The sequence below is a fragment of the Bos taurus genome, chromosome 21 (assembly GCF_002263795.3).
Source record: "Bos taurus isolate L1 Dominette 01449 registration number 42190680 breed Hereford chromosome 21, ARS-UCD2.0, whole genome shotgun sequence".
Lineage (NCBI taxonomy): Eukaryota > Metazoa > Chordata > Mammalia > Artiodactyla > Bovidae > Bos > Bos taurus.
Genome location: NC_037348.1, coordinates 66,803,329 through 66,818,517, shown reverse-complemented (window position 1 = coordinate 66,818,517; position 15,189 = coordinate 66,803,329). Strand labels below are relative to the sequence as shown.

General features: G+C 50.6%; 1 protein-coding gene across 12 annotated transcripts in view; it reads right to left on the bottom strand.

The window, feature by feature from the left end:
- Positions 1-558: 558 nt before the first annotated feature.
- PPP2R5C (protein phosphatase 2 regulatory subunit B'gamma) overlaps positions 559-15,189 on the bottom strand; it is a 139,511-nt gene continuing 124,880 nt past the window's right edge. For 2 of the 12 annotated variants that reach the window (XM_005222149.4, XM_005222151.5), the window contains 2 exons: positions 14,112-14,184; positions 559-3,307 (listed from right to left, as the gene is read on the bottom strand). In XM_005222149.4, coding sequence (XP_005222206.1) covers positions 3,176-3,307; positions 14,112-14,184 — 205 coding nt within the window. In that variant the 3' untranslated portion in view covers positions 559-3,175. Of the gene's footprint in view, positions 3,308-5,120; positions 5,463-5,564; positions 5,652-9,112; positions 9,230-13,960; positions 14,185-15,189 lie in introns of those variants that run through there. The other 10 variants (XM_024981629.2, XM_059878971.1, XM_024981630.2 and 7 more) reach the window with 10 other exon arrangements.

The following is a 15,189-nucleotide window of genomic DNA, read 5'->3' as shown; positions in this document are numbered from 1 at the left end:
TCACAGGGCCCGCGTGACAGACAAGGAAGCGGAGGGGCCTGGGTCACAGCCCACCCGCTGGGAGGCCTGAGGAGGGTGAGCTTGTCGCCATGACTCCAGGGAGTGGCTGATCCTGGGCGGCACCGGTGAGGACAGAGAGCCCCTGGGGAAGATGAAGGTGGATCAGCTAGGACCCCAACTCCTCCTCAGCCATCCTGCTCTGCTCTCAAGACTTTAACGTCCCTTCAAGAACCATTTTAAACATCACGGTTAGGGCTCGAGTAATTCCATTTCTATAAACTGTGTTCTGATTCACATTTGCCTACTCGTAAAACAAGGGTGGTCATTAAAAAGTCATCTCTACTTTTTTCCATTAGAGAAACAAACAAAAAAAATGAGCTTCTGGAAGGCTCGGGGAAGACAGGGCTGTGGTGGACGGCAGAGTGGCCACGCAGCCTGTGTTGCGAGGGCCTTCCAGCCGGCGTCCCCGGCGGGGCTGCCCGCCCCTCACCGTTACCTCACAGTGATCGGCACCGGCTTGCCCAACACCATGGCTGAATTTAGCGTCATGATGAGCAGTAAAATTCACAGGTTCTTTATTTAGTCCATATAATACACCATTTTTTAGAGTTTTTCTTCTTTTAAAATTAGATAAAAGAGCATATTAAATGGCAAGTGTATGAAGTTTCTCTTCATAAACAATGTCAAAACGAAAAGTTCTGAATTACAAAATGTTAAAAAATATGTAGGTACTTAACATTTCACTAAAGCATAAAGTTACAGATATTCTCTAAAGAAAAATAACTGTGCCACTTACCTATTTTTGCTGTTTCTATGAACTTTTTTTTTTTTTATTCTGTACATAGGACATTTTGTACAAAATATGAAGTCTACATTTTTATTACTCATTACCATAAAACAACGGTACGATGTATGTACAATATTAAAAGGAAGCCACACTAAAGCCGCGCTAAAAAGACACTCGGAACAGTGACATTTCTGATGTACAGATACCTTTTGGAAAGAGTGAAGATGCCAAACGCAGAACTTTATGAAGAAAAACAGTCACCAGTTTATTTTCAATGCAGTACTTTTGAAATCAATTTGGTACAGAATAAACAGTGTATCTATGTAATAATATGTAAGCTGAACAATTAGCACAGGGAATCTGAGTTCTAACTAGGAAAACTTTAAGAGGCCAAAATATTAAATAATACTCTCGTCAAAGAAAATCAGTTTCTCTCAAAACCTTTTTTTTTTTTTTTCTTCCCTTTTTGGTGAATGTTTGTCTTCAATAAAGAGCAGAAGGAAAACCTAGACAAAAAGATGTTCTTAAATGCTGAGCTTTCCACGTCACTCAAACCCCGAGGTTTTTCGCTTTTTTTCCTCGGGCGAGAGGAGAGGCTTCCCAGAGACCTCTCGGGGACACACCGAGAACATCCTCCGTCAGCTGAAGACTGAAGTTCAAACAATGGTTTATCGAGATACACAAGACGCTGCTTTATACAGTGAAAAGCACCCTTTTTCCCTCAAAAGGAGAAGGCATCTGAACTTTTTTTTAAATGATAAATTTCATAATGGCAAAGTGGAGGGATACTTGTCAAGTTTCTCAGGAAGGTTTCTCCTCCCGCTTTCGGCTGGGGCGGCCTTCCGATTGACTACCTGCTCTGAACACAAGGGGTCCGCTCCCTCCAAGTGACAGGACCCAGGGAGATGCACGCCATCGGGTGGGGGGGTTAACTGAGACCCACGGGCAGGAGCTCCGAGCTGCATGGGGAACGATGTCTGCTCTGCTCCTCACAGGGTCTGAATGCGTCCCCCCAGACCTTGAGCGAGAGATACATCCCGACGGAAGCCTCTGAAGCATCAAGACATTTAACATCAAGTTGTAGCATCTTACACCAGAGACACGGGAAACTAGAATCACTGGTTGAGGGCAGCTGTGTGCATCTCAAATAGCTTTCGAGCAGGATAAGTCAGTCAAAATACTGGCCACCAGGAGAGACGTAAAGAACAGAGCCTTAAGTTTAAAGACTTTTCTCCTCGTGCTGTCCCATTGAAAACAAAGAGCTTAATACATGCAAGGAAGTCTGAAATATTTAGCAGCATTGAAGACCAGTGAAGACTCAGACGCTGTATTTTCCTTATGAAGCTTCGACTAAGGTGTCCTCTTTGCAACAGAGACTCCTCGGAGGCCATCGCTGCTGCCTCTGCCGCCTCCATGAATCCCTGGGGACTGCACTGTGGGGAGCGGATGGGGGCAGGGGTGGCACTTGCCCATGGCACTGATCCTGTGACTTCTGCCCAAAGGCAGCTGTGGCCTGTCTCGGGCCTAGAGCTGGCCTCACTCAAAATGATTCCCGTCTGACTTTCTATAAAATGTGGAATTCTCAGAGAATTTTATCAGTTGAAGAGCCTCATTCAAGGGTAACAACATGTTAAGTAAAGAAAAATCATTCTTCTAAGTAAGACATTGAGCACGCCACTTTAAAGTTCCAATTCCAGGCAAGAGAAAGCTTATTATTATTATTTTTTTTAACAAATTTCTCCTATGAGCTCACTCCTGGGACCCTGGTGCTGGACCACAGACCTGGAAATATGGCTTTAGTGACACGCAGCAGCAGGGCATGGTGTGCACGGCACTGGTTGGAGTAAAGTGATACCTCGGGAAGACATGGCGGGGAGAAGGGTCACGTCACTTTCCCAGTGAGCTGTGTTAAGATCAACAGCATAGAACCACCTCGGTGGGATTAAAAACAAAAACAGACCGAAAAAAAAAAACCCACCACCCAGAAGGAAACTGTTGGTGTAACAGTCTGAAGGGCTGTACAGTCTTAAAAAATATGTGATACTCTTTTATAGTGTTCCTTTGATTTGAAAACCATTGATATTCTCATAGGACCCACCTATCCTAAATGATTGCAAATCCCATTTGCGGAGAACGTGAAGGTGACGACTGGGGTGCTTTCCTTAGCTCTGATTTTGGGGAACCATCTTACGTGGGGCCGTGCGGGGACCCCGAATTTGGGGGGCTGCGCGCACAGCCCTGGGGGGTCACCATTGTTTGAACTCCTAGTCTCGAGCTGAGGCGGAAGGACGTGATTGCCTACAGACGGGGTTGGAGAAAGCTTGGACTTGAGTGTGACTGACTGGTATGGCACACGGAGCGTGTCTTCTCTACAGGCGGGCGTGGGGGCTAGCGCCCGTCCTGGGGCGCCGGCTCCTCGGCGCGGCCGTGGGCCTCCAGGGCGCTCTTGGTGTGCAGGTCCTGGGGAAGCTCGGACTTGCGGCGCGCCAGGGGCCGCTCCTTCTTCGGGTCCTTCTGTGCCTGCAATGGAAACGCACAGCGTTGGCGACAGACCCGGCGGCCCGGAGGTGTGCTCGCCCTGCTCTGAGCCGGCGCAGCCCACGCTCCAGGGCCCCCCTGAGGACTCCAGACGCCCAGAGGGACACAGTGACTGAGGGGGATGCCTCGTCTATTAAGAGATAACCCAGGGACGGTGTGCGCGGTGTTGGCATCGTGGTCTTCTAAAAGGTACAGTTTTGTCCAGGGTATTGGATACCTCTGTTTTGCAAATTCATCAGCTTTAGTACATCTCATAAATGGCAAAATCTTCCCAGTTCATAAAATGTCACCGAAACCATTTTATGGTTGTGTCCCTTACAGAAGCATTTCAGGAAGTCGAAATTTTCCTTGGAGGTAGATAAAAAAAAAGAATGAACAACATATTTAAACTGGACTCAAAGCCAGCAACGGGTCTAAAACTTCTATTAAATTTCAAAAAAGATATTTAAAATGAGAGGTATTAAGTAGGTCATGTAAGGGGAAAAACCTTCTAGAACTTAAAAAAACTATACATTTAATCATCTACATAAAATTTCCTAACATTAAGGGTACGATATAAGACTCCCCTCTCCATTCCATTTTCTTCCTAAACTTAGGACATTTTGGTCTTACTAGGGGAAAAAAAGAAGGAAAAAAGTTAAACGAACCCGTTTGCATGGGGATTTAGAGAATTGTGTCTGCAGAGAAAAGGTGGTCTGAAATACGGGGAGTTTAGATACCAACAGAGTCCATTTCCATGAGAAATAGTTAAATTATTCAGTTTTGAGGTAGGGCCATTGCATCAATACCAGTATATCTGAAACAAAACAAGAAGCCATCAAAGTTGCCTCAACACACCGTTATATACCAGGAGGCAGCCAGTTTGTAAGGAACTTTGACAGAACCACAACTTCCTTTCTGTTTAAGTGTCTCCAGCAAAGGGGAGATAGTACTTAAATAGCAATACTTTGGTGGTGATGAGCAAACACCTACCAGAAAACACTTGTACTAAGTCAGTCACTTGATAGCAAAAAGCACACATCTCTGACCACTCCCTGGAGTAGCCAGCTTGCCAGCACTGCTGGCATGATACACAAAGTATACTTCTCTGTGCTTTAATAACAATATTCAGGGACTTGCAGAAACCATATATGAAAAGTTCAGCTTTGCAGAGCTACTATTTCTTACGGTTCTTTGCAAATTTATCTATGAAGACCATAATAATGTCAAGGTTTGGAAAGAATTTTGTGTCACATCATTTTAGGATTGTTTCTAGAAATGTTATTTGGATATTAAGGTTCATTTACGGCAAAGGCAGGAATTCTGATTTTCTCTCCTGGAAACTGGTGTAAGACAGCTTCAGGACCGCCAGCATGTCGGGAGACTGGAGGCCCCCCAGTCCCCGAGGGGCTGCTGATCATGGTCACAGCCCTTGTAAAAGTGCCCTCATCGGTGAAGCCTGTTTGCCTTCGACCCGGGAGAAACTCAGAGGGAAATTCTACCCTGAATTTTATGTCCATTCCATGTTGAGTTGTAAAACAAAGCAAAGCAAGGCAAAACAAAAGCCTTTCAGATACTTGAAATATTTAATAACTGCCACCGACAGGCATTTCAAAGAGAAGAAACATTTTCATAGAAAAAGGCAATAGTAAAAGCCTAGGAGCTGGAAAACAACAAACGCAAATTGAGAAGGCAAACTCGACCGGGGAAGCTTCTGGAAGGAGAGAAAGAGAGAGTGAGGGACCTGCTGAGTCTTCCTGTGTAGCCATTTAAAACCAGGGTGTAAAGCAGAGAGCAGTTACACAAGCCACAGAGGTTAAAAAAAAAAAAAAAATCAGAGACACAGGAGGCAGGAGAGAGATGTCATGCAGGTAAGTCACCCCTGGAAGAGCGACCCTGGTGGAGGGGCGAGCATGCTGTCGATGGGGTGGACGAGACAGATGGAAATGCTGCCCCGGACACCTCCGCGGAGGTGAGCCAGAAAGACGTGGTCTCTGTCCGCAGTGGGACAGCGGCTCTGAAAGTGGCCATTCAGGAAGTGGGGGGCAACATCGGGGTGGGCGCATGGTAAGACAGCACGCTTCCACTACTTAATTCAAGGACAGGACTCATCAGAGTCTCCTGAGGGACCAGATGCCTTTGTCTTCACCATCACAAGCTGGAATGACAGGGGGGAAAAAGGGAAAATACTTCATGTACACAGCATTGTCAGTTCTTTTCCTAAATATAAAAAAAGCCTTATAAATACACTTCTACGTACTGGAGTAAGGAACACCTTCACTTCCCACCTTCCGTCTTTCTACACCTTCCTTAACTGCACGCTCGACACTGCTTTCCTCCCGACCGACTGTTAAAAATGAGAATTGCAAAACATTTTAAATTTCTCTGGTATATGAACGTCATTCACATGAACTTTACTAGTTCTCTTTGGAGGTTCTACATAGGGTTACACAATTTTCTCGGAAGAAATACAAACCACAGTTCTGACAGGTAAATACAGAATCGAATTTCTCCACAGGATCCCAACCCAGTATGTTGCACGACCATTAGGGTCTCCTCCACTGGAGAAGATTCTCCTGCAATGCTGCCTGCAGTAAATGCAGTGCTGCATTCTCCTGCACTGTACCTCACGTCAGCTGTGAGCCCACATTCAAATTACTTCGAAGGAATGTAAGAGTTATTTTGGAAAAAATAAACATAGCTGAAAATAAACTAAAAGGGGCAGTGAAAATATTCAAACTGCTAAATATAAAAACTGAAAAGCCTAGTTTTTAGCATAACCTCTTAAGTCAGTTTGGTCTCCAAAATAGATTTCCCCTGCATCTCAGTATCTTCTCTTTGCTTTAACGACAGTGTTTTTGAGGATTTCAGGACTATGACTCCAAATACTTTCAAATTGACAAGAGCCTGTCATATCAAATATTATGGCTAAGAGACTGCACTATAAATGTCTTCACTAGGTAGGCTGCTATTTGCAGGGGGTTGGGTGGGGGCGGGGAGTTCAACTGATCCACAGAAATCCATAATAAGTCTTGAAATCGGGTGGTGTTAGTCTTCCAAGTTTATTCAGAGTTATCTTAGCTAGTCTAGCTCCTTTGCATTTCTGTATACGTTTTAGAATTAGCTGGTCAATGTCTTAAAAAAGAGAAGGGTGACTGTTGGGATTCTGACTGGGTTCTGTTAATTTGGGAGAGAACTGATACCTTAATAGCACAGAGTCTTCCAACACAGGAGCAAGATCCATAGACACTTAAAGGTAACGTGAGGGGCGGGGAGGGGAGATTTTTGTAGGAATGTCAATTACACAGAAAGCTCAGTCTTATAATCTAATTTCAAGAGTTTCATGAAAATAAACTGGCAAACAAAGAGACGCCCTGTCTACACCCAGTGACCCAGGACTAAGGAGTGGATAAGCAGAGAGGCTGCTTCCTTCTCAGAGAGGGGAAGGAGACACGCCCTCCACACGCCCTCCAGGGGCCGCTGGAAGATCAACCAGCTGGGAAGGAGCAGCCACCACGGAAATACGAGAGCTGACTTTCAAAGGCAGTCTTTCTCAAGGCAAGAATGCTGTTTTGTGTTCTAAATCCCCTACAGAGTGGGCCCTGAGTCAGAAATATACCCAAAGATCGCACAATTATGTAATGTGTTCATTACACTTTGGGAGTAGTCTATCTTTTTCCTGGGTTTAATTATCACGTCAAATGACGTCCCCCAAAGAAAACCCCTCCAGCCCTAAAATATTTAACGTATCAGGACTGGCTTGTAAGCTGTCGGTTTCCCTTTCTGTGTTGTTGGGCCTGAGTGACCTAAAGACCACCGTGAGGTTAGACTGAAGGCCACCCACGGGCAGGCTTGCTGCTAAGAGGGACCCTGACATGCAAGCCCTCTGCCTGCCTGCAGTTCTAGCCCACCTGAGGCTGTAAACTCGAAATGGCAATCAAAGAAATGACTTCAAATTCCTTTCCAAGTTAAAACAAAACAAGCCTTAGTAAAGTAACACCCCCATAAGACTGAGAAAAAAGATAAAGGTTTTCATTTTTTTTCATTCAGGCTATTCATTGCTAAGACTATTGTGAGGAAATGATGGAATCCAAACTGGATTAAGTAAAAAATGCATCACTGATGTTTTTCCACTGTAGTTTCAGTGTTTGCATCCACCTGCCTTTCCCTGAACCTGAGGCCAAGAGCTGGCCGGGAGGGAGGAGGCATGGCGGGGTCCAGCAGCCCCTAGAAGGGGGTCTGGGCCCGCGCTGCTGGGTGGCAACACAGCGCTGGCCACACACACAATTCCAGACTGTCTAGCAGCCACGCTGAAAAGGTGAAAAACCAACAAATGAAAATCATTTGAGTAACATTTTTCATTTAACCCAGTATATCCAAAATATTATCATTTCAACACCTTGTCAGTGACAGAAAGCTAAGAATGAGCTTCCTAGGTTCTCTTCTGTGCATTAAGCCTGGGAGTCCCTGGGTGTGTTCCGGGCCACAGATGGCCATGGGGCACACGGGCCTCTTGGCTGCCGTGTGGGGCCATGCAGTCTGGATGGTCCAGAGCGTGTGCCCGTGGCGACGTCCAATCCTGTCTGATCATGCGGGGGACACAATTTACTTGAATGAAAAACACAGAGTTAAAAAAAAAAAACACAACCCTGAGCTCAGGATGACCCTCTCCTCTCGAAACCATCTGCATTCAGCTGCTGCTGCTGCTAAGTCGCTTCAGTCATGTCCGACTCTGTGCAACCCCAAAGACGGCAGCCCACCAGGTTCCCCCGTCCCTGGGATTCTCCAGGCAAGAACACTGGAGTGGGTTGCCGTTTCCTTCTCCAATGCATGAAAGGGAAAAGCGAAAGTAAAGTCGCTCAGTCGTGTGCGACTCTTCACGACCCCATGGACTGCAGCCTACCAGGCTCCTCCATCCATGGGATTTTCCAGGGAAGAGTACTGGAGTGGGGTGCCATTGCCTTCTCATTCAGAGTGCAGCTCAATTTTAGCCTCTCTGTTTTTACATTTCAGGATTGTAGCGCTGGGAGTCTTTAGGAATTCTTATGAAGCTCAAAGGGGATTCAAGTTTTAGAGTCAGAAAGGGCCATGTCCCCAGACTCGGGGAGCACTTATCAGCTGCCTGGACTGAGAACGGGAGGCACCGTCAGAGACACAGGACGACCGAGGCGCCCCTCGCAGGCAGTGACTCCACCCACTACCCTCTGCAAAGCCTAAATAGTGTCTGCTCCCGACTTAGCGACAGGAGCCTTTCTTTGGACCAGCGGTGATCTGAATATGCATCTCTGCGAAGTGGAAACAAGACCATGTGACTGTGGGTACTGCCTGAGGGACCCCAGAGAGCCCTGGTGTTGAGCAGGACCCTGCTGTTGACAGCACGAGAGCTCTGCCTGCCGTCCTGGGGCCCCTGGGGGCTGGCAGGAACTCTGCGAGAAGTTAAAGGGGCCGGCCCTGGGCCAGAGCAGGAGCCAGAGGTGGGCAGAGGGCGCACACAGGGCAGACATGACCGCACACCTTTCAAGTTCTCGCTCTAGCTGTGAGCTGACCTGCAGGTAAGAGCTGGGATTATTACTCTTAAGAGTAAACATAGAAAACGCGTTTCAGGCATGTATTAACCCTTAAAAACTGCTTCTACTAACTTGATCTAAGATGGACGGATGGGAGGCTTCCCGTAAGATGGCCAACTCATGAGTTTCCACGTCAGCTTGCACGGGAGGCGCTGCAGCCCACCACGTGTCTAAAATCGCACACACGTCTTATAAGCAAGTCTCTAAGGGGCGCGGCCAGCTGAGCTCTGAGCGCTTTTACCTGGCGAGCCTCTTCGTTCACTGTCTTTCTCAGCATCTGCACATCTTCAAATAAAGGCCCATCTGTCTCCATTGCCACCGGGATGCTGATGGTGCTCGCTTGACTATACACTGCGTACTGCAATGCAAAGCGCGGAGTCATTCTCGGCCAGCACTCAGGGGGGCGGCTCCAGGGCTCCTCCTCTAGACGCCGCCCTCCCCCGGGGCCCCTCCTCAAGGAAGCCTGTGTGCAGGAGGAGCCTGAGCCTGGCCTACACCTGCCCACCTGCGGGCGGGGACAGCAGAGCAGCCGCCTCACTTCCAGGCTCTCCCAGCCCTGGGCCACAGGACACCACCCTGGAGCCTTGGCCTCCTGACGCCCTGGGCCTGCTCATGGGGACCGCTTCCTACAGAAGCCTGTGCCTCCAGCCCCAACCTCTGCCCCCAAGCTGCGGGCCTCATCGTGCCTTCCCTGTGTCCACGCCACCCTGACTCATGTCCCTGTTTGCTCTGCATTCTCCAGACTCGCCCCAACCCCAGCACGGACCACACCCGCCCTTTGACGCCTCTCTGTTCGCCTCCTGGACGATGTGCTCTTGATAGATCCCCCAGCTCACACCTCACCCTGCCAGGCGGGGCCGGCCCTGCGGGGGGCCTGATGCGCCAGTGGGGTCCCATCGGGGCACCTGGGGATGCCACTCTCCCCGGGCTCCAGGCCAAGTCGGGCTCTGGTGTGAAGTGTGGTGAAGTGAAGTCTGCTCAGTCGTGTCCGACTCTTTGCGACCCCATGGACTGCAGCCTACCAGGCTCCTCTGTCCAGGAGATTCCCCAGGCAAGAACAGTGGAGTGGGGTGCCATTTCCTTCTCCAGGGGATCTTCCTGAACCAGAAATCAAACCTGGGTCTCCCGCATTGCAGGCAGATGCTTTAACCTCTGAGCCACCAGGGAAGCTCTGGTGTGAGCAGGACGGTTTCTGACTTTGCTTCTGAGAGTGCGACTAGGGGTGGGGTGGGGGATGAGCTTGCTTCACAGGTGCTGGAGAGGCCTGACTGTCCTTAGCGCTCAGCATCCACTCGTGTGTCTGCTGCGAGCTGGGTGCTACTCCAAGTACAAGCTATAACGTGAGTGCTAAAAGCCCCTGACTGAAGGATTGCTGCGGTCCTTACGCTAACCCACCGAGGCTCCGGGCCAGTGCAGGGGGGTCGGGGTCCCGAGCTGAAGCTCCGCCCTCCCTGCCCAGCACCGTGCCCTCCTGTCTGGGCGGAAGGCTCTCCGGTCCACAGCGAGCCCCTCCCTCCCACCGGGCAAGCACCCAGGAGAACCGCTCAGCTCTCGGGGGGGCCCTTCTCCTCCTGATCCCTCAGGCCTGGGTCTCGCCTCTCTGACGGGACGCTGGGCACCAGGCTGTGGGTGACCTTGTGACCATGCGCTGACCACCGTCAGCCCTGAAGCCGCCCCCTCCCGGGCCTGGGGCGCCAGCCAGCCCAGCTCCTCTCTCCTCTGCCACAGCTTGGATGACACAACTGTCCCCCCTCACAGCCCCCGAGGGTCTTGCAGACTCCCGCCCTCAGCCCCCTTGCAGGAGCCACATCCTTGAGTCCGATTCTTCCACTGAAGGTGCCCAGGCCCTTCAGCGCCCCCACCCGCCCTGGCCAGCAGCAGCGTCTCCACAGGTGCCCCAGAGCACCCCAATGAGCTTTCTGAACACAGGTGAGCCGGGACGACGCCCGCACAGCGGAGGGGATCAAACCCACGGGTCCTGCTCCCTCTCCAGCTTCGGCCCCGACTCTGACCACGCCTACTCCTGCCCCGTGACGACACTCCATCCACGAGCAGCTCGGTCTCCTTAGTGGCCCCATTCTGTCCTGACCCCCGGCCCCTGAAGCACCTCCCAGCTGAGTTGAGACGTGTTGGCTCCATCTGCAGGCAGCCCAACGCTCTTAAGTCCTGGTGGCGTGGGGACACCCGGCTGTGCCCACCCTATCCCCAGCCCTCCTTTACGTGTCCCTCTCTAAAGGCACGACCAGACTCTCGCCAGCATCATCCCCCATGTTTGTATCATCTGACAGTCTGGGTTCTCTCTGTTCCCACCTGGCTCCCATCCTTGACACCCGGGCCCTGTCTCATTCTCATCTGTGTATCCTAGGACATGCAGTTGGCACCATCAGCTGAGAGAGGAGGGGGCCTGCTTGGCACAGGGAGCTGGGGGCCTCACGTGACTTGTCCCAGCAGGACTCAGGCTGGGCAGGGCAGATAGGGCAGTGCCCAGGAGGTGGTGCGTGGGGTTTGAACCAGTATTTCAGCTTTTGGCCATGCCAGGAGAAAATCAGTGCTCCACACAGAACCCACGGATGAACGGCTGTGCCGAGAGCAGCGGAGGGGGACTCTGAGCCCCTGGGGGGCTTGGGGCAAAGAGAAGTTCGCACAAGGATGCTAGGTGATGTCTGCAGGAAGTCAGTGTCACCAGCAGGCTCGGGGCGGGGAGGGGCGTGGGCAGAGGAGTCTCACCAGGAATAAAAACCTTCCCCCACCTGCCGAGGCTGATGTTTTCAACAGGTGGGAGAGGGAACGCACATGCCCAGAGGCTCGTCTCGCACAGGAGAGGCAGGCAGCCAGGCTCTGTGCCCCGGGCCTGCCACACATTGTCCTCTCGCTGCTAACGGACAGAACGCTGAGCCACAGCCGCATCTGAAAATCACAGAGGTGCGCCTGGACTGCATGTCACGAGATGCCCGCAGAAGGGAGATGAGCATTAAACCGCTGTGTGGCTTCTTGGTGGATTGAGAAAAACACATTCACGTTAGAAACCTTCCGTATTTCACGACTTTACTAAACTGAATTACGTCTGACGTTAAAAACACCCCAACGCAAGCCACCACAACTGCTAAGACAACCCGAATCCTGAAGGACCACCGCTTTCTGAATCCAGCGGCCTACGCGGGGACCTGCGGCCACGTCTCAGGGCGGATGAGACCCGGCTTGGGCAAATCCAAGGCTCAGCACCAGGCAGACTGCTAGAGTCCCCCCCGCGAACAGAGGGAGGGGCTGGGGGCTGCCTTAAATGAGGAAACTGGTGAACCACTTCTCAGATGGCAGGTTCGAGATGGAGCGTGAGGCTGCAACCACCCAACTACCTACTTTCGTTACAGAGATAGAAAGCAAACTCTATTACCCACAAAATTATTTACCGTTTTTGGTTGTCATAAATGGCAAGCAGGATTAGAATTTAGAAAAGATTTTCTCTCTCTCTCGAGAATGAACAGTGAGCACCAAGGCCCTGATTTCCAGCTCTGAGACACTAGCCCATGAAGTATTTTCCGACAGGGAGCGGTGGACTGCAGCGTGTGGATGGGACGGGCCGGGGTGGAGGTGGAGGTGGTGCTCAGGCACAGATGAGGGACGGGGCGGTGCTCAGCCCGGGGCTCCGCAGCACAAACGAGGCGGACCCCAGCAGAGCCCACCCCGCGAGATGCCGGGAGACAGAGCAGCCGAAGGAGGGAAAACGCGATGGATGAACATTCAGGAAAGGTTCAGAAATGGGAATGAGGACGATACATGTATATATGTTAGCGGGATCTCCCATGGGGTTTTATTCCTGTTTTCCAGGTAAAACAAATAAAATCAGACCCTCTGATTTGTACACATTTCACCTGTTTTCCAAGGGCGTGCGTGACGGGGGCCCTGATGACCTTGACTGGGACCCTCCGCCCCGTCTGACCTCGGCACGTGAGCTGTCAGAACAGAGCAAGGCAGCCGGGTGCCTCGTGAGGCCCGGCCTGTCCACCAACACACCCCAGACGCAGGGCTTTACAACAAACGTCAGCCGTATTTTAACCTCACGTTCAGCACAGATTCTGTTCTTAAAAGTATACGCCCATAGCCACCCGCCTCAATAACTACCGCACTGTTTCACAGTAATCTTGAAACAGTACTTCTGCATAAGAGCGTGGCATACAGACAGGAATAACAAATCAGCATGTTGTTACGAAGGTGAAGGACGTATTTTCAACTTTGATTCACGTGTCACTTTTTATTAATCGAGAACCCACCGAACACCTGAGATCACGATGACCTGTGCACACTTCTCACCAAAGGCAATAAATAGGCTGCGTGTCATCTGCTTCACCTCATAGAACCTTTCAGGACCTTAGTGGGTAGCTGGAGCAGTTATCCTCAGAAAACAAAAGTCTTTCCTTTTCTGGGGAGCTGAGCACAGCCCTGAGAATTCTCAGGGGCGGCAGAGACTCACAGAAAGGGCCTTCAGGGACGGTCAGATGGACACTCAGCACCGGGAAGAACGCCTGCCGGGACCTGCTCCAATCCCCCGACCAGAGGACACGACCCCAGCAGCCCCAGCTCCGGCCCCCGACTCCGGCTGTCTGGGGGGGTGTCAGCTGGCTCACCTCTACAGGGGACACTGCTTCAGAAGACACTTCTTCCAGAAGACACGCCCGCTGGGCCCACTGGCCAGGGCGCGCCGGGACGGGAGAAAAGGGTTAGTTGCTAAGATGACAGAAGTCAGTCCACTGTTAGTGAGAAAGGCTCAGGCCTGTAGAAACCTCATTTTAGGAAACAGGTCACTGACTTCATACTTCACCTATTTCAAATCCAGTTTTTATTTTTTTTCCCTGTAGAATTAATTTGATATTAAAAAGAAAAGAAAGTACTGTTTCAACTACAGCATCTATGATATCGGAGAGAGAAAAGCAAGCTGTAATCTGGGCCCAGAACAGAGGTTGTATCCTGGCTTTCTTTTTACCACAGTATATTCGAAAGGTCTGTATCTTATTTAAAAAGCATAATAATAATAATAAATAAAAACGCCAATCCTGTGGTAAAAACTTGGTGGGGCAAAATAAGTACTTATACGAAAGTTGAAAAGTATTTTTATTGCAGACAGTTTCATACACAATGTTAGTGAAGTGGATCTGTCTCCCTCCCACGATGAAGCCACACTCCTATCTCACAAAAATACTCAAGTCACACCCTAGACGTTTTCACGTCACTCTCTTTTTTAGTACCTGGGGGTTTGCTTTGGCTAGGTTTTCTATTTTAACCCACGCTTCTTCTCGTTCTTTCATTTTTAGCTTCTCTCTGAAAAATAGTAAAAGGTCGTTGGCGTTAGAGAAACAGATCAAATTCAAGAGAGCGTTAAGTGGAGGGGGGGCCATGGCCGGCAACACGACCCCTCACTTCCCCTTTGTCACCGTCTGGTCTTATCTCACGTACGTCACAGTGGTGACCACGAGGCATGCAATGGGGGAGAAAAACAAAACTGGGCTTAGAGGAGAAAGAGCTAAAATTACAAACACACCAAAACCTTAACACGTCTAAGAATTTCAGCTCTTAGGAACGTCTGTGCCAGCACCTCCACGCCTCCTTCCTCCCCTGGCTCTGTTGCGCTGTCACAGGATGCTCACGGCTTCGAGGAGAAGTCTCTACACCCGTGAAGAGTGAGACCGCACCCCAGCGTGGAGGAGCCAAGTGAGGACGTCCTCACAGAGGCACAGCATGCAGGTCTGCACCCGCGAGGCACAGGACCTTCAGGAAATTACTCATCACGGGACCGACTCTTTAAATCTAGAAACCGTGTGGCCTGATGAGTCAGGTCCCTTTTAGGGATGCGATGTCCCATGGACATTGATGCACCATCAGACAGGCCCCGGGGGTCACGCACTTCAGCCCTGGACACACGTCCACCCGAGGCAGGAGGGGAGCCAGGCAGCCTGAGGCCTGAGGACACCACGGCCAGCTCCCCGCGCCCTCCTCCTGCTGCTCCCTTTGTTACCGCCTCTCACACACTCGTTGATGTTTTGCTATCTTTCTCTTTCTGCACCGCCCAGGGCAGAAACTCCAGAAGGGCAAGGGTTTTTGTTTGTCTTATTCACAGCAGGGCCTGGCATACAGGTAGACACACACTGAGGAACGAACATGGCACTGTGTGATTCTAATAATGGATAGAGCACGCTGTTCCCAGCACCGCTCGGGGACGGCCTCATTGAGCGTGTCCCTGTGCAGGTGTGGGCTCTGGCGTCCTCAGGGCACGAGAGCAGGGCCCTGATTTTGTGAGGGACTCAGGCACCAGACTCTAGAGAGAAT